This window comes from Lutjanus erythropterus, chromosome 4 (assembly GCF_056507025.1).
Source record: "Lutjanus erythropterus isolate fLutEry1 chromosome 4, fLutEry1.hap2, whole genome shotgun sequence".
NCBI classification, from domain to species: Eukaryota; Metazoa; Chordata; class Actinopteri; order Lutjaniformes; family Lutjanidae; genus Lutjanus; species Lutjanus erythropterus.
In genome coordinates, this window is record NC_139320.1 from 18,523,953 (window position 1) to 18,543,514 (window position 19,562).

The 19,562-nt window shown below is 39.7% G+C and overlaps 1 protein-coding gene across 11 annotated transcripts in view; it reads right to left on the reverse strand.

Annotated features, from left to right (window-relative positions):
- The window catches only part of kirrel3b (kirre like nephrin family adhesion molecule 3b), a 206,695-nt gene that overhangs the window by 49,246 nt on the left and 137,887 nt on the right, over positions 1-19,562 (reverse strand). For 6 of the 11 annotated variants that reach the window (XM_084717201.1, XM_084717203.1, XM_084717206.1 and 3 more), the window contains one exon: positions 5,196-5,365. In XM_084717201.1, coding sequence (XP_084573327.1) covers positions 5,196-5,365 — 170 coding nt within the window. The remainder of the gene's footprint in view (positions 1-5,195; positions 5,366-19,562) is intronic. The other 5 variants (XM_084717199.1, XM_084717205.1, XM_084717204.1 and 2 more) reach the window with 1 other exon arrangement.

Here is a 19,562-nt window from a genome sequence, read left to right on the forward strand (position 1 = left end):
TGAAATTCATAGTTGCGCGTGAGTCACTTCTAAAGCAGAACGCATTAGCTGTCAGATGCGGGATATGTCAATGTAATATCCTTTCTGACACAATCAGGATTGTTTCCCTCGTCGCTCTGGACCTGTCTGAAGTCATTAATCTTAGAAAAGGGGTTAGCTGGCTGCTGCATTGAATTCAACACCATGCCACATTACAAATTGATAAATTTTCATATCACTGCCTGGAGCCTATGTGAAGAATACTTTTAACCATGCTTGGAGAGGAGTGGCAAAAGTAACAAGATTGAGACAAAAAGGGTTTCTTTCCCCATGTATATTAAGAGATGCATTAGTTGATTTCTGACCACTACAGAGTAAAAGAGACAAAGAACACACAACACAACAAGCCAGCCTGTTGTTTATTGAGTTGATAGGGTCTAATATTTGCTGGCTTTGTGTCTTGGTTTTGCTGTGCTTGTTTTAGCGCTGACCGCGCTTATAGTTCCGCTAATAGTTAATAGCTTCCGAGTCTGATTGAGGCTAGTTTGATGACTTGGAATACAGTACCAACGTGATTTAATGTTACAGCGGCTCCGACTAGGACTCTGAATCCGGGGACAGGAGGCATGAAGCGGTTATGGAGGACATACTTGTAACTTACTGAGTTCATTTGTAAGTAAGTTGTTCCCACCTTTATGGGGTCGTTACCCTTTTTACTGTTGGTATTTAGCAGGTGGCTTGCTTCGTGCCCCAAAAATATCCAATTAAATAATCAAATTCATTTCATAAACATGTGATGACTAGTCGACGAATGGCTTGAACTGATGACTACTGGTTGAAGAGGAAAATGTTTGGTCAGGGGCAGTCCTAGCTTATTTACATCATCTCTCCTCCATCCACTGTATTTTGTTTTATAATACTGGGGTAAATGTACATTTTGATGGAGATCTTCAGCACAAAAACAGCACTACAGCTACATGAGCTCTTAGCCTATAGAAACAACATACACCGACGATACCTAACCAGGCTTAACTTAAACCTGCACCTGCTTTAGAGCTGTAAATTAACAGAAAGGTGTCTGTCCTGTCAGTAGAAGCCCAGCCAGTGACTTCAAAAAGTCTAGCCATCTGGATTATCTCATTAGAAAAACAGCTGAAGCAATTGGATTATCTACTAAATAAAACTTGATGTGCTGCCAGCCAAGCTAATTCACTGATAGCCTTAAACCTTCACTGCGTTCACTTTCAATATCTACCTGCATTTATTTAATCCATGTATGAAAGTTTAAAATGTATCTGGCCAATAACATAAAAAAATGAACCTGTTTTTTTGATGTCTAAAAAGGCAGACTTTTTGAAAAATATTTAAAGGACAGACATTTAGTGAACATAAAACCATTGTTGCAATGGAAACAGGATCTTGTGTCAGGAGTATGGTTAAAAGCACACCATCATTACATGTTTTTAGGAAATAACAGGCTTGCATCCTTGAATCATATACGTATGCACCATATCCTGTGAGCTGTTTTGAATATTATAAGTAGAATATGTAACAGAGTATGTATTTACAGATTAAAAATGCAATGTATATTATACTATCATACTAGTAAAATAAATGCAGAAATACATGTATTTTATTGGAAAAACTATAGGATTACCTCACAGACTCATTAAAACATGTTTGCTTTTTCCTTCATTCCAATAAATTCCTGTAAGTAAGGTAATGCCTTGATGAATGTGTTTATTTATATATAAATAGTAATTCTTACAAACACGTTTCTTGATTTTGAAGTGCATTTTCACATATATACCTTTAATTCTCTAACTTGGTGAGCATACAATTTAATAGAAGCCACTAGGGCATGGCTATTACTCATTTTTTATGAGCATTTCATTCAAACCCTGAAGTCATCTGAAACATAAACCTAAAGCATTAAGTCACATATGAAAATGACCCACTGAGACCTGGCAGGCATGCAGGGAAAGCCTTGATTGAGTCAGTAATAGCCGACGTAGGGGAAAGAAGCATCCCAGGGACGGTGCTGAATTTACCAAGTAAGCAAAAACTAATAATTTATACATCATTGATATTCTGCAAAGCCATCCAACATGCCTTTGATTTGATACCAAATGTATCTCTGGGTTATATTCAGTCAGCCATTTTTAATTCTGGACCACAGAAGGGTCTTTTCACTAGAGCAGCTGATTGCTTTAACATCGTACTATGTATTTACGCAGAGGTATAAAATATACCTTTTTTTTTTTTTTTACAATGGTCAGTGAGGTTAAAGTGATTTCTTTTGTTTAACTTAACTCACTACTCACCCCACAAAGATCATTTCAAAAATTGTTAAGAACAGTTAATTGAAGTGATCTATATTTCTGATCACACTTTCAATTTCAATGCTGAAAAGTGAGGTTAATTAGCTTGCTAAAGTCCTTTGAGCTGGCACAATTTATTTTATTAATGTTGTTCATAAAGAGCCCTTTGACTCAATATTCTCCTCAACTGCACAGCAAACTACACCTGTCTCATAATAAAAAAAAGTTGATATGTTTAATGCCCACTCAAATGTTAATTGGTTACTTTGTTAGTATTTTCCCCTACTATTACTCAGTGAGCGTGATGATTAAAATGCAATAAAGCGCTGTAATTACACAAAGAACTCAGACGAAGAATAGAAGAAAACTAATGAAAGTGAGGGGCAGCAAAGCAGCAGCCTTGAGCACTTGTAGGATAGACGGGAGGAAAAAAATAAGAGAGAAAATAGGATTGGAAAAGGGATAATTGTTTTTTCTGCTGAAAATGATATCCATCAAAAGTAGCAGCTTCATGTAAACTTTAGCAATTTTACCTACGTAATATTAAACAGCAACACGATTTTACTGCAACGCTGAGAGGGTATACAATAAAAAAGCACTATTCCGCTCTTGCCAGCAAGAACAGCTCATAAAAATGTCATTATTTTTTTTTATTTTTTTAAACCTCCTAACACTGAGATAACTCCCCAGACTCCTGCTCACCTCTCAGCTTGCCGCCAGAGCATTCAGAAAAATATGTAGCGCATTGGGGAGGAGAATGCATCATGTTTTTCAAATGATTTGTTGTACCATTCCGGTGCGAGAGTATCACAGAGCAAGTGTGCACACCTCCAAACCACAGCTCAGACCTGGAGGCTGCACATTACAAACAGTCCTTTGCTGTTTGCCACTGAGCAGCTCCACAGGAGCAGATGGGAGATGAATGTTGAGGGAAGAGAGAATTTTATTCATTAATTTCCAGCCCACATTTTCACAGCTAGGCTTGATATTTGAACCATTCACCTTACTGTGACAAGCCTCTGCCACTTAATTATTTTGGGTGCCCTCTAACATACAATGGACAACGTGGTCGGCGAACGCTACTGGAAGACTACTGTTCATTGTTGCATCTACAATCTCCCAAGCTCATCTGAGACCGACTGACAGGGATGGTTCCACATTTCAGATTGTTTTTGGAAATCATGGAAGTTTGTCCTCTGGGCTAAAGAGGAAAAGGACCATCCAGATTGGTACTAGCACTAACTTCAAAAGCCAACATCTGTGCTGGTAGGGGAGTGTGTTACTGTAGTGCCAATGACATCATGGCTAATTGTCACATCTGTGAAGGCCCCATTAAAAAGGCACATACACATTTTGGAGCAACACATGCTGCCATCCAGATGACGTCTTTTTCAGAGTTGTCCCTGCTTGTTCCAGCAAGACAATGCAAAGACACATTCTGCACATGTTACAGCAGTGTGGCTTCATAGTAAAAGAGACTGGCCTTCCTTTTTTTTTACTATTTTTTTTATCCTAAATTATAAGCAATGCCTCAACTCAGTGACTCTCTTCCATGGTAAAACCAACAAACATTTTTACTAAGTGATGGCTTTAATCATACACTTTCTCTTTAACCACTGGTCCAGTAAATAGTTTTCTAAGAGGTCATAGAGATGAGGTTTTGGAGGCCTTAGTGGGAAATTATCTTTGGGTCGGAACTATCATTAGATATGACACCATCAGGAAAGCCATTTCTGTGAATCCTCCACCACATCTGCTCACATTAGTCCTCTTCATCTGCGGAATATGAGAAGACCATCAGAGCAGATGATTATCCTTACGAAATGTCCCCCTACTGCTCTTCGAACCCAAAAAAAGAGTCATCTTCTTTTAATCGAAGCCATTGCTTTTTAATGGTAGGCAATAGAGATAAGAGGGAAAGGGGACATACTAAGGCTCAGCGCAGGCATGTGAGCATCCATCAGCTAACAGCACAGAGTGTCCTCATATCTGCCTTTGCTCTGAGAGGAAGTGAAGGCAGGAAGCGGACTCTCCGCCCACCATTAGCAAGCAGCACCTCCAGCAATCACTTTATTCAAATCGGCCTGGTGCCGTACCACAGTCCAATCAATGGCATTTATCTGCTCTTTGAAAAAAGCCGATAATGGGATGAGGCAGCGCAGGGAGAGAGAAGAGGCGGGGGTGGTGTTAGTGCTCTAAAGTGCCTGGTCTCTTTTTGTCCTTTGTTTAAATGGAAACAGAACATGACGGTGTTGATTGCATGATTAGCCTTAAGGGTGAATGTCAAGAGTCTGTGGGGTCAGGTGATCACACCACCAGGCTGGTGAGAACAGTGGCTGGTGTGTACCACACTATCAAAAGTGTGAACACGGTCTGTCAGCAAGAATAATGCTTTGCTGTTAAAGGTTCAGGCAGATTCCAGCAAAGAAAGTGACATACTAGATTTTATAGCAAGTTGGGGAGATGAAGAGAGACAAATGCCAATGAAGGAGGAGATCAAAACACCTGAGTGAAACGTAAAGTCACTGACGGTTCCATGATCTCGCCATCTGCTTGTCTGAGCTGATTTGTATACGGGGAAAAAAAAAAGGCCAGGCATCTTTTTGTTATCAAAACACAACCTGGATTTTCAAGGGATTTCATTTCAAAAAGCAGTCTGGATGCTGAGGCAAACGCCCACCAATGACTCAGGCAGTCACTCTGAAACATTTCATGGATGTTTAGCACTTTTTGTAGGAGTTATTTACAGCAAACTAAGACATGCAAACATGGAAAGTAACAGGTGTTTTCCTTCCCCATGTCAGATTACACCGGTCTAGAGAATGAAAGCACAGTCATCATGCAAGCCTCACCCCCCCGTCCCCAGCCGGTCTTCAAACCTGGTATGACACACACCTCTATGCTTACCTTGGAGTACATGGCCCCATTAAGGACCTCTCCATTGCGGATCCAGATGATTGAGGCCGCTGGCTTGGCGTTGTCAGCATGGCAGGTCAGATTGAGTGGGTCACCAGCCCTTAGGCTCACCACCGGCCCTCCACTGATGACTGGGTCCTCTGGGGGAACTATTGGCAGAGACACAGAGAAACGCTGGTTTAGCCCTTCTTCTGTCATTACTTTATGCTGTTTACAAGGTTATTTATAGAAGGCAGCCCAATTTATGGGAATTATTAACATTAAAATGCTGCATGCTCTCAGCAGTCTGAGTAAACAGTGAACACAGTGGGTAGACTGTTAAACCAAACTTTAATAAAAACTTTAGTTACACTATGATTAAGACTCTGAAGTGTTTGCTACAGAAATACTCTATTTCCTGCCTACTTCACATTACAGTGTGTGTTTTCACCCCATGATAAGAAAGTCACATATGTGATTCAAACAAAAAAACGGATTGCAGGGATTGAATTAATATTGTAATTTTTTTATAAGTTGGGTCGGCTTCTATTATTATTATCTTGTTTAATGCAGAAAAATGACATACTAGTGTATAATGGCTTCACTATTTTTGTTTTTACATACAGTTTATGGTCTGATATATTGCCTTTCCACAATACTAGCTACAAATGGCACATGCAAAAATTTGACTGCATGTCACCTAACCTCATCACACAATCAATTCCCATATAATGAGAGTGCTTATAATACCAACAAGGGACACAACATTGGTTTACTGCGTACACATTATTTATTACTAGGAAATAAAAGCCACACCTATGGTTACTCATACAGAGAAGGTAATGACTTCACAGTGAGAAACAGATTTATCCTATATTTCACCAAAAAACAGGAATACATGGTGACGTTTCAGGCTTAAAAAGCTTTACACAAGTCACAGCATGACTCTGTAAATAACAATCAACTCTGCCATCAGTCAAAGCAGATGCGATTTCTGCAATATACATACAGTACACACATAAATGTCAGCATTTAATGTAATTCGGTCTATGTGTAACCCCCGTCAGACACGCAGATGTACATTTGTTCACAGTATTCACCCTCTCTCAGCTCTGACAAATACAACAGAGAGAAGAAAGCATCACACCAGGGTTATATGTGCCTGTAGATGGCACTGATCAAAGTCTCTTTCCTGTTTTACCCATGAGCTGATCTGTTTGTGTTTTTTTCTTCTTTTTTTTATAACTGAAACTGCAGTGAATTATTGATTGACCTGAGTGCTCATTACAATGCAGATCTGGGGCAAGATGAAATCAAAGGCTGCAGGCAGCTGCCATATTCCCCTGCAAAAGCATCATGATTGGAAGGAAGGTTGTTATGGGCTAGATTTATGCTGTCAAACCGCACTGAGATGAAAAGAGAGAAAAATGTAATTTGGGATACTGTTTTGTACATTTAATGACAATAAGTATAAAAGGACTCTTTTATGGCAGACATAAATTAGAGCATAGTGCTAGAAAAGATAACATACAGTATTTTATGTTTCTCACTCTTCAGTGAAATTACTAATTTTGTTATCACTTTATTTAACTCAGTTTTAGTTTTAAGTTTCTTAATGTGTTTTTTAAATGATCAAACAAAATCTCCAGTTTGATCTCAGACCTAGATAACGGCATTAACTTCAAAGTTACAATCCTTAAGATTTTCATTAAATCAGACTGCATTTTTGATGCTATTTATGGTCCGATTTTTTTAAAGCAAAAGCTCTTGAATGTGTTTACTTTTATATATTATTTTTTATCATTAGTAGCAGAGTTTGCCATATCCGCACAAGATTAAAATTTCCATCCTACGCACAAAGGATTCACATGAAATTATTCATCACATTACTCAGTGTTAGTGTTTGAATTCTATATGGGTCATACTGCTTATTGTTCACTCTCCTAATGTTGCATCAGAGCTGCATTAATTCAAAGCGAACTTAACATTTCCTACTGTTGCTGCTTCACATGAAAAGCATTCATGTGGTGAGATGTGGAGTGTTTTTTATTGTGAAGACAGGAATTGCTTTGTTTGTCAAATAAAAAATATGTCAACAAGACAAGAAATGAACATGTGTTTCCTGTAGTATTAAAAGACAATTGCTGAACTACAGTAACCACATGTGTTGCCAAATCAACTAGGACTAAATCCCATTTCGAAATATTGTCATTGTCTGACTGCTGTTGTCCATGTTCTTTTCAAAGCCACCAAGACTCCTTTGAAAAAGTCAGTCATTTTACCTCACAGAACCTGGGAGTTTCTGGAATACCACAGCAAGAAACTTTAGTTTGGATCCAAACTAACATGTCAAGACACCAAAGTCACACAAGACCACGGACAAACTAACCAATAATAACAATATCTGGCAGCTCTTGAAAGTCTTGGTGGCTTTGAAAAGAGTACAGATGGCAGCTTCAGTTCCCCATCAGAAAAGGGCTGCCTGACAGCAAAATAAAGTGGTACACTTAAACTCATATTGAGTTTTTAAGGTGGTGAAGTTTTTAGGGCACTAAAATACGTTTTACTTCAACCCCTGATAACAGCCGCCTGCAGCGGCTTAGGTTCCATGCTGGGGTAAAATGTCAATCAAAACGTAATCTGCCACATCTACGGACATGGTCTAAATAGCAAAATGTGCTGCTTTTGGAACTATTATTTATAATAGTTATGAAGGTCTAGTTTCACTGTTTTTTGTTGATGGCAAATGAGACACTAAACTTTGATATCATATATGAATTTTAACCATTAAAAGCAAAATTTTCAGGGGCTTTAAGGATTACAATTTTAAGATTTTAGGCTATTGCACGAACAGTCACTTATCATTCGTGGCATCATAAAGAGCAAGTGGAGCAGCATATTGAATCTAGTCATCCACAGTAACATCACACTCCACTTCTTTGGCACAGACAAGCTCATCAAGTCTTCCACTGCTGTAATGATTGGTGCATGGGGGAGGAATTTTGGTCTTTTGCTCTGACAGTATGACTAACGCTTTTGCATTACAAAAGGTTATTGACTGAAAAAAAACATGTTTGTTTGTTCAAATTATCAGACAGATAGCCATCAGTACCACACATTTACAATGAGTAAGGACTGAATCAGACTAGTGGGGGAACAATGAAGTCTGGACTCTGACTAGACCAGACTAATAACTCTGACCAACTGGACCAGTAAATCTGCTATTTCAAAGGCAATTCCCACACATCGTTCCTATTGTGTATTTGAGTTTGAAATGCAGTGTTAATTCTGGCTGGCTCCCTTTCATCTGGTCTTCATTAATATGCAGAGGGTTGGGAGAGGTAGAGGAATCTCAGGTCAGCACTAGCAGATCAGACAACAGTGTGCTGATCTAGGCAAGTACGAAAGAATCTTTGTGAGAACATGGTCACCTTCTGGTCCTTTATCAGCAATTGAAAACAAGGTCAAGAAGATCACATTAGTTTATTCTTATGCTAAGAATAGAGCTACCCTGCATGGTATGCAAATGAGACAGGGAGCATGCGAAAAGCACTTTGAGCCGGGACTCTCTAACTGCTCTCCCATTTGTCATTAAAGAAATGAACAAAATGCGAGGCTCGGTGATAGCACTGTGACACCTGATTGCAAAGATCCAGTGTTCTTGGCTTGCTGTCAGTGCTCTCTTGCACACATGACTGAAACATTAATTAAATGTCAAGCATATAAGGAAGCCATAAAAGTTTTTTTTTATGGAGAGAGGGAGATTAGAAAGGAAAGTCTGACAGTATGTGACTGATAGGACTCAGACGTGAATATTCGCTGTACGTTCAAGTGAGGCGATTTTCCTTTGATTGCTCTCAAGTGCTCAAAACTCTCAGAGAGAGTTGCTCTCCCTCAGTCGAAATTTACACATATTAACACACATCAGCAGCTGCATTTACATGGACCCTAATATTCCACAAATAATCAGAATAAAAGTGCTTCATGTAAATGCCTCAATCAGAAGAGACTGAACTGATCCAGCCAGATCAAAAGGAATTTTTAATTGGTATGAGAGGTGTGGTATAAACCTCTGATAATCCATTCAATAGGGAAATAACCAAACCAGAACCACTTCTTATATTTCCAGCTGCAAAACCAGTTTGCACATGTCAAAAAAGTTATATTCTGATTAATGCTTTGGGGAACTTCACTTCACCCTCTTAGAAATAAGGGTTCTTTCTGAGTTCCTCAAAGATTGTTGCAATCCTTGGCAAACTCCGTCCCTCGGTGGGTTCTAAATAAAACCCATGGAATATAAAAAGGTTCTCAGTAGAACCCCCTGGGAAGGTGATGGTAAGGGAATTTGGACATCAGGTAAAATGGGACAAATAAGGTATTACATCTTGGGCTCTTTAAATTCTAGTAGCCACTGTTATTGCATTGCTGCAAATGTCCTTTACATGAAACAATGATTAGTTTCCCAGGGAGCTGTGTGGCATGTGGATTTTCTCTTTGAGGTAATTAGGCTAACCAAAATCAAATTATTTTTACAATGTATTTTACTTTTTATTGGAAAGTGAATTAGTTAGCATCTAATGCATTCAGGTAAAATGGGACCAAATAAATAAATAAATAAAATAAAATAAAATGGGACATTTTTCTGAAGTGAGACCAGTATATTTTTCTTGGTTACTAGAAGACATAAAATCATGTAGTTACTGTGCAACTGTATGTCACCCTGTCATTAATTTAATGAATTAATGACTGAAGAGATTTTACCATTTACCATTGTTCTTCAGTTAAGCTGAATTGTTTAATGTCTTTTTCAATCATTAGTGGCCGCCCCATTTTTACCTTATCAGCTGTCCTATTTTCCCTGAACACATCATCAGCGTGAGATAGACGATCTTGAAGTGCTTGAAGGGCCAACGTTTCGAAAGTATTTTACTGTGCAACATATCATCTTCATAGAAATATAGCAACGATCCATAAAAAGTTATAAAACTAACACTTAAGAGTTGTTATGATTTTAGGTGATTTTTTTGGTAATCTACCAAAAGGTGTCCCATGTTACCTGACTTCACCCTAGGAGGGTTCTCTGTAGAACCTCTCATAGGGGGTTCTGGGTGAAACCTTTATGTTAGGCTCTAGGTGGAACTTTCTGCAAGGGTTCCAAGAGGATCTTTCTAAAAGGCTGTACCAGGAACCAATGAGGGTTCTCCTATAAGGACAGGCCGAAGAACCCGTTATGGTTCTAGTTAGTACTTTTATCTCTAAGAGTGTAGTTAGCATGAATGGAATTTCTAATCTGAATTATTTCAGTTAGGTCTGAAGAAATACTGTCCATGTATAGCTCGTGTCTATAAATTGGTTCTTCTGGGGCAGAGGGTGACACCACTAATGAACAAGGTTATACCCTCATAGACTGTTTATCACCATATGCCTCCCTTTGACCTTTAATAGTCTCAGTTGTCTACCCTTATTCAGCTGTATGTTTTCCATTAAGGGATGTCAAAGCGTACAGTGCAAGAGGAGTTCATGATTTTGTGCATAGTGCAGGTACATAGGAGAGAGGAGGTCACAGGCAGACCAAACAGAGCACTGCTACACTTTCAGGTCATGTCCCCCTGGAGGGCTGCCTGCCAGCAAGACGCTGAGGGTGAATGGTGAGCAGACAAGGAGAAAAAGGACATGGCTGGCTGCCTCCATCCTGCATCCCTACCTTTATATCTTTCTGTCCTCCACTGTGTTTGAGGTCTTACTGTTTGCAGAGGGTGCCAACGTGGAGACTGTTTGTGACAGCCTGGCCTGAAATTGTTTTCTGTGTAACTAGCACATGCGCTACGCTCTTAGCTTGTGCTCCTTTGGCATCTTTTTTGAAATCACCACCACTAAAAGAGCACTGAAAAAGCCTTTCACCAAGGCAAAAAAGGCAGTTAGACTAGATTACACAATAGTCGTATAATAGAGGAAATTTCAGTGCTCCTTTTCTTGGCATGTGAAAGCCTTTATGCCTGCTGAAGAAATGGGGAGATTTGACCAATAACCCAACATCCATGGAATACAAATGGACGGCTAGGAAAAAAAAATCATTTAAATAGATACTCCCTCTCTTTGTCTTCATCTGGGATCTTCCACTGATCCTGCCTTATGACTGCCAGGTCTGACAGTTATTCAGAGGCCAAGCCTTGAACTTGAATCAGCCATCATCATTACTGGGCTGTTTGCAAACTCGGCAGTCCCTAATGGTTCTAAATTAGCTCTTTACTGCAGCCATTCGATGGACTTGGCATAAGTAGTGTGGTCAGTGGTACAGATTGATCGCTCCTCTTTAATTACAGGGCTGACTCACTGCAAACTCTGCTCCACTCGCTACTTTTTTCTTGGGGTTAATAATGTAATTCCTTTCAACACTTTCACAAATTTGCATTCTCCTGTGCATGCACAGACATGGACACTGTCTGCTTGCCTACACACATACAGACAATTTAGGTTTTAAACAAATCAAAGATAACTGATGGCACATTAGTAATGACGGAGTGAGTGTTTTTTGTGCATGTCTGTATTAGTCAAAGATGTAAGACATGTGGTTTCTACTAAAGAATTTAAAATAGCTGTGAGACCCAGATAGTTCATTATTTTTTATCATTTGAAGGAGCTGTGTTAACCCATGGCTTTGTTAGATCATAGGCGTCATGGTGGGTTAAAAGCTCCAAGCAGTTCTTTTTTTGTTTGAGGGAGAAATCCAATTTGTCTTTCACAGCTTACATTAACCTATCCCCTAGATGGGTACTTCCATTATTTTGTTTTAAGGCTGCTAAAATTTTATGGAGGTCCATCACCTTGTCCAGTCTGAGATAAGACTTTGGATTTACTTATGTATTCCTTTGAATCTACCAATGCTAGCCATATCTGACTGTAAACCCCACCTTGGACACCTCAATCAAAATGAAAAGAGACAGTGATGTCAGACAGCCTGGACTTCAGTGAGATCATTCACTTTTACTGCATAATCAAAGATATCCATAAATGAGACCAAGGCATATTGATGTGTAATTAACTCAGCAGTAGAAAGCAGTAAGTCCGTCACCTCCAAGAGGGGCCTGAATAAACCCTGGAGGTCATAAAGCTGCCTTTGTTCCGTGAAACATATGAACTCTCCAAACACCGAACATAAAATTCCCCAAACACAATACATAAAAGTTGAATTTATGTGAGAAGAAGCTGGTAACATGTGCTGGAGTTGGCTGGAAAGTCCTCTTCAGTCTGGTAACAACTGCCAGGCTTTACCATTGGCACTTCTGGCCGCACTGAATCAAACTGTGCTGATTTGCATTTTCAATTACCACTCGTGATGTGAAGAGCTGTGCTGAGTCACACCCAAGATGGACCTTCTCTGTAGTACGGCAATGTTGCGCTGGAACCACCTCTAAGCTGGTTGTAGTGGCCTTTTACATACCAGGGCCAACCCGTGACAAACCCCCATCCTCCCCCTCAAACAAAGGTGTTGCAAGACTCTACTCATGTTTGTGCAGGACAGCAGAGGGAAAGAGGGTTTTAAAAGTGTCTGTGTTCAGCTCTCAGTAGTTTTGTAACTTCTAACTGAATCTCTGGGGTTTTAAGTTTAGTTTCTTTCCTGCTTCGCTATTTGTACTTCCATGTATCTGCTTTAATTTACTGTCTCTGAAGTGTTTATCTGCTGTTTTATAGCTGCTTCACTTGCACTAAGCTCATCTTCAGATAAAGACACACCCTCATGCGGATAGACTTCTTGTAATTGAGATGTAAATACTTACCATACTGGGCTGATGTGACAAAGTCAAAGCGAATCAAGACATGTCAGCACACATGTATATAAAAGGGGTACTGGTGTTGCTTATGGTGAACCTGTTGGTTTTTCCAAGCCAAACTAATATTCAGGGGAGCTTCTCCAAAGCAGCCAGTGAAATCCTGTGAGCACCCCAGCTTTCCAAGTGCGCAGGCAACGGAGAAAAAGCAATTTGGGGGCGAATGAATGAGGGAGGGCTCCTCACAAGGAGGCTGGATGGCATCTGGGAGGGAAGGCCGGCGATGTGTAGCTGCTGTAGCGCTGTGCTCCAGCAGACGTGCCCTGAACAACAATGAGCTTCCTGACTTGCCTGTCTATTTGAGAGGAACGCTTGCACGGGCCGCCTGTCACCCCATTGCGACAGCTTGCAGAGTTTGTGATAGATAGATCAGGAAAAAAAGAAGACAAAAAGGATAGGAGAGGAATACCCAGCACAGGTGGATACAAGAGACATGCGTGGCTCACTGGCCCAAATCACCGGCCCTCTTCAAGTGCTGTCATTGTACATCTGTTTGAAAGCCAGAAGATCCTCAGCCATGTGTGCACACATGCACACATGCACGCACACCCTCAAGACGAGATGAGTGAATGAATGAAAAAGAAAGAGAGGGAAATACACAAAAGCATTTTACTCTCACAACAGGATGACAGATGGCAATCACAAACAGCATGGCAGACTGTACAAAATGTATACACCAAATAAAAACGCAGCAGAGGACTGATTTGCAGGAAAGTGTGTGCTCCCACATGGTAAAGAATAATAAACAGTGAGGGCAAATAGAAGATAGAAGAAGAAAGCATGGGAGGGGGAGGTAAAAGAAGAAAGCAGATGGAAATGAATGGAATAGGGAACAAAAATAAAGAGAAGACTCAAGGGCTGGGGTACACACAGACATGTTTTTACTAACATTTTAAGTGTGGGATAGAAACTCTTAGCAATCTGTTGGTAGTGTTGGTGTCATGATCTATCAAATAAACAGTGCCAAATATAAAGAAGGCAAGGAACGATGAAGATGAGATGAGGAGCAAGGAGATGCCAGAGCTGTCAGAGACGTGCAGTGCCTGCTCCTTCACAGCTCCGCCATGTGCAGCCCCAGAAGCTGCTCTCCACAGATTGGGAGGGTGCTGACATCGCTGCTCACCACCCGGCTATGTAGACGTGTGTGCATACGTGTGTGTGTGTGTGTGTGTGTGAGTTTGAGGGTGGGAGGCAAGGAATTTGGGATTCAGGTTCAGTAATCAGAATTAAAAATAAAAAAAAAACACTTATTGCAAGGTTCTGCCAATTATTATCCCCCGTCGTTATACATTTTTCTACATGCCAATCATTAGTTTGCTAACAACAATTACAGTTAGCTGAAGCAAACCTATTTACTATGTAGTGTGAATTCAAATCAGCTCAGCACCTGTACGCAGTTGGTACTGTTGTTTTGCAGAGCACAGATGTATTCGTGTCATTTCTCCTCCTTCTGTTGAAATGCAGAGAAAAAAACATCCTACATACAGTCTGTCTACCATAATCACGCACCTGTTCACAGCCTCTCTGATATCATAGCTGTAGTTATCATTCCGGCTCGCGTTTCAGACAAAATGGCAGGAAAGGCAGGGTGATATAAATGTTACAGTCATATTTTCTCCCAGAATGACTGCTGTTCGGGACACCTTATCTCTCCCTATACTTCCACCGAGATGCTCGGCTAGACCTAAATTAACTTCTGTGAGAGACAAATTGGTTACTTACACAGGAGGCTCAAAAGCTTTTTTATTGTACTTCTACTTTTGGACTGCTGCTAATTTTTGTTTGAGTGTCTCGGAACTTGGCTCACACACGCAGACACAGAAAATTTCAGCAGCACTCAGTGGGATATCTCCTTTACACTTATCTCAAAGAATGAAATGCAGAAAACAAAATCACATGTGCATCTAAACATACACTGTAAGAAATCATTCAGAAATTTAACTGAATCAACCAATCCTTCCTTTCTTTATAATCATTAACTTAATGTATAATACACTAGTTTTATTTATTTATTTATTTCTATTATTTATTTTATTAATTCACAATCAACTCATTAAATCAAGTTTCTAAAGAAACATGATCAGCATATTAGTTGACTTCCTAGCACACACTGTTTGAGAGTTACAAGTCTCCTGAGACCCTGAGTTTCAAGAAAACCTGTATGACGGAAATTTGCTGTGTCCCTTTAATACACCTCAAGACAAGTCATGGTTACTTGTTTTCACAATAATGAAAATACCGCATACAATAATGAAGGTTAGTATGAAATTAGTTCATTAAAAGTTCATAAATTAGAATAAATGTTATAAATATTTGTCAGTGTGACTGCAGATTTGTTGGTTTAACTCAATATCTTAAGCATACTGAACATTATTTCTCATGTACAATTAATTAAACTTAATATAACGTTTATTTGTTTCCCTTCAATTCAGTCAACTTAAATGAAGCAAAAACCTTCCTAGGTTAAAACAAAGTTTATATTTACAGTGTACAAGTGTACAAGCGATGCTGAGCTGTCACATGGCTCTACAGAGGCTACCCTGCTTATGCAAAATAGCACATGCCCCATTAATACAAATAATAGCATAGGTGAAATACAAACAGAGAACAGAAAAAATACTTGTTTGCATAAACCTGTCTCCAAGAAACAAGAATAACAGCAGCCAAATTGCACTTGATGTTACATATGTCATATATATGTCTCTTATTACAGACCCATCGGTGGTCAGTGGTTCCTCACCGGCTGAATTAACAGTCAAACAGCTCACACACTTGCAGTAAAGAACAGGGCTAGCACCACGGACAGCGGCTTCTCATTCATGGACTATGTGGAACAGCATGTGCGTCTTGGTTTCAGCATTAAAACTTTTAGTTCTTCTGCAGCATTTTGTTTGTTTCTGCCTCCAAAGTTCACTTCCATTACTAAAAGGACGGCAGCATGATCCTTGAGAACTAATGAATTCAGACTTATCCACATGAAATGGCTGATTCAGCTTTGTCAGTTGGAAACAACAATAACAAAAGATACCCTTGGGCTTTTGTGTACATGAATACTGTTGCTAAAGCACTGGTCCAAAACATTAACAATGCAGGAAAGGGAAAACAAATATCTTGCACACAATGGGCTCATTCAAATGGCATCAATTATGTTTGTCAGAAGACCAGAATCATACTGTGTTTATGAATGCCTGTCATTTTGAAAGATCTTGTGGAAGGTCTTCAAAGTTTCTCCCCCTGCAACATCTGAATGTATGTTTCATTTTCATAAATGAACCAGATATGGGTTCAGTTGTAAAGCAAACAGAAGAGCATGCTGTGATCTCACGGCGGCAGTAACATATATGAATGAACAAATCTGCTGGTACACACTCACATGACTGCATTCCTGTTCTCAGTTCATTTGGGGAATGTGTGTTTTAATATTATAACTGACTGGCTTGATGTACTATGTTTTGCTACATGCTACCCCAGTTACAAAACAAACAACCCCCCCTCCGCAAAAGGTTTGAGATTTCCTGCCAAAACAATTTGATTCAGTGCAGTCAGATGGCTGAGAGAACTACTTCATGTTTTTGAATGCTTTTTCATGCTGATAGGTTTTATAAAGTCCTCCTTACAAATGGAAGTTTTTTTGTATGAAGGGTTTGTGGGAAAAAAAAGTAATGTTTTTTACATGGAGAACAAAACACTGTACAATGGTTCAACTACACTGACAAGTGAGAAGGCAGGAGAGAAAGATACCTCTGAGCAACAGTTAAAGAAGAAAATAACAAATCACCTAACACTGCAAAAAAAAGAAATTGGAAGCTTATCTTCAAAATATGACTTCCCTTTCAGTGTCTACAGTAATGCCTAGACTGCTGAGAGGTACATACAGGTTCAGCAGCAACATGTGCGTCACTAACACACATTCAGCGTGCGTTACAACAGCGTGGCTTCTTGGTAAAACAGTCCGGGTACAAGCTGGAATTAACAGGTGAATACCAGCTTAACATACGAAGGACTGACAAATCACAGGCAATCATTGAGTAGATTAGAATATTTACAGCCCAGTCGTCCAACTGTTTCAATAATATTCTAGAGTTCCTATGCTTTTCTGGACTGGAAAACAAATACAAAATGCAACACTGCAGTATTCTCCCCTGTCATGCAACGCTGTGGAAATAACAACTAAATAAAAGTTTTAAGTATTTATTCAATCTTCTTTTGAGAGCAAAGCTATTTCAAATGTAAATACTATGTTTGATTTGTTGAATTATACTGATTTATCTATACTGTATGCAGAAGGTGAATTGAGGGGGGTTGGGGGGTACCATCACGCTTGTAAGTAAAGTTAACAAAATGCATTCCCCTTGTTAACCTGCTGTCGCAGGGGCAGAGGGGTTGTTTAGTTGAATAGGTCAGTCTAGTCTGGCTGACTCATTCATCCTTTATTCGACTCATCCTTTATTCTGAAATATCAGAAAAGCCTAACTGTGTTGTGTATTGATAAATTTATGGCGCTGTTCATGGTGCTGAAGCAGCAGACAGATTTCTGATTGCATCTTTTTCTTTCACTCCTACCCTTCGGTCTGTTTAGCCTTGTATCTGTAATATTCTTGAACCTATGTAGCTAAAAAAAAATGCATAATCCAAGGAGTCTTTCATGAGTTCGCTATGGGTGGGTGAGGTTAACCTCTGAAACCATTTTCCAACGTCTTCCTGATCTCAGTAATAATCTGTCCTTCATGGCCCTTCACTGGGCAGAGCTGGAACACAAAGGTAAATAATAATGAAATGTTTGTCAAAACCGTATCTGAAAGTAAAACACGCTGATCACCCTGGCTTACCCTTGCTACAGCTTAAAATTAACAGTTTCTATGTTTTCAGTATCAGGATATAAGTGACAAAAACTAAAAGACTGTCAATGAGTTTATGTGCGAAAACCTGTATGGGAACTACACTGATTGTAGTTCAGCTGTAACAAGTAACACGAGAGTGATCTCAGCCACTTTGTTATCTTTGGAGTTCAACACTGGTAAAGTAAATACCTGATTAGCAATCTACTTCAATTAACAGAGATTACATGGGTGTACAAAGTGATGCTGCATTATTTGTATATCCTTTTAATGCAGTATTTTAAATTAAGAGGATTCAGTAATAAAAGAAATCCATGGCTCTGCATTAACTAGGAATGATTCAGTGAGTCATACATGAAAATAAGACAGTGGGAGAGATGATGATAGAGACAGAGAAACAAAAACATTCATGACAGAGGCTGATTTATTAAAATGTCAGCAATGAGTCAATAAAATGGCACCACATTTCGTTATGACATTATGACATACTCCCGATTTGCCAAAAAAAAAAAAAAACAACAAAAAAAAACAGAACACCCTTAAGGAGTTTCTCAGCCAAAGACCTTAATCAAACAACGGTGATCTCCCCTTCCTTTTGTTCTAGTGGTCCCCAACCCGAGGTAGAAAGATTAGAGCAAAGGTCTGGAGCAGAGCCAACTTACTGCAAGGGATATAATTAGCCTCAAGGGTCTTTTTTGGACCTGAAACCCCTCCGTTCTCCTCCTTCATGACTAATTCACAAGACCTTGATTCTCCTTTGGCATCTGAGGAGAAGCCTGCGAGCCATGCAAACGCTTGATGGGTTAAGTTCACCATCCGTTTTGGTCTCCGAGCTTTTTGATGAAGGAACTTCATTAGTGTTTATAAATGTTGATGTGCTCACTGTTTTCCTGTGTAACTGCATCACTCTCGGACTTGAAGCATTGGATGAAATGAATGAAAAGTGAAACAAAGGTTTTTTCTGCTTATTACACATTTGCTTGTGCATTGGCAGGTCAGGAAAGGTCTTACATGAAATGTCTGGCTTTCAAGGACAAACTCAGCAAATCATTAGGAGGAAAGGCAGAAAACTGCAAATAAAACAGTGCAGTATCTACTCTTTGGCAGTGATAAAGGTCTTTCCCTATGTGTTAGTAAATATTTATGTTATGTTACTTCAGAGCCTATCAAAGTCAAGAGGAGAGAAGTTCCTGTGATATGGCACATGGAGGAGTTTGGGCTGATATTGAGTTATGAAAGATGGAAGGGAGAGTTTTAGATTTATTCTGCTGTCAGCTCAGAGAAGGGAGGCTGTGCGTGCGCACTGGCGGATGCGTGCGTGTGTGTAAGCATATTGTGTATATGCCTATGTATTTGTGTGTGCGTGCATAGGTGTGTGAGGCCGTAGCTGTCTTCCAAGTCGATAGACACACTCTGTCACCACTGGCAAGTAATTGACAGCTTGGAGTTTGCAGTGACACAGGCCTTGCATATATTTCCTCCATTACCTTGTGTGTGTGTCAGCCTGGAGTTCTCCCTGGCAGTGCATTCAGGAGTCAGCGAGCTCGGCGGGGGATTAAACAAACACCTTCTATTCGGGCTTATGGGGAGGAATGATAAACTCTCTCACCCTCAATCAGCCAAATAGGTAATAAAGGCTTCCCCTTTCTCGTTGCTGATCAGTTGTGTGAGTACACTACAGCCAACTACACTGCAGTGCC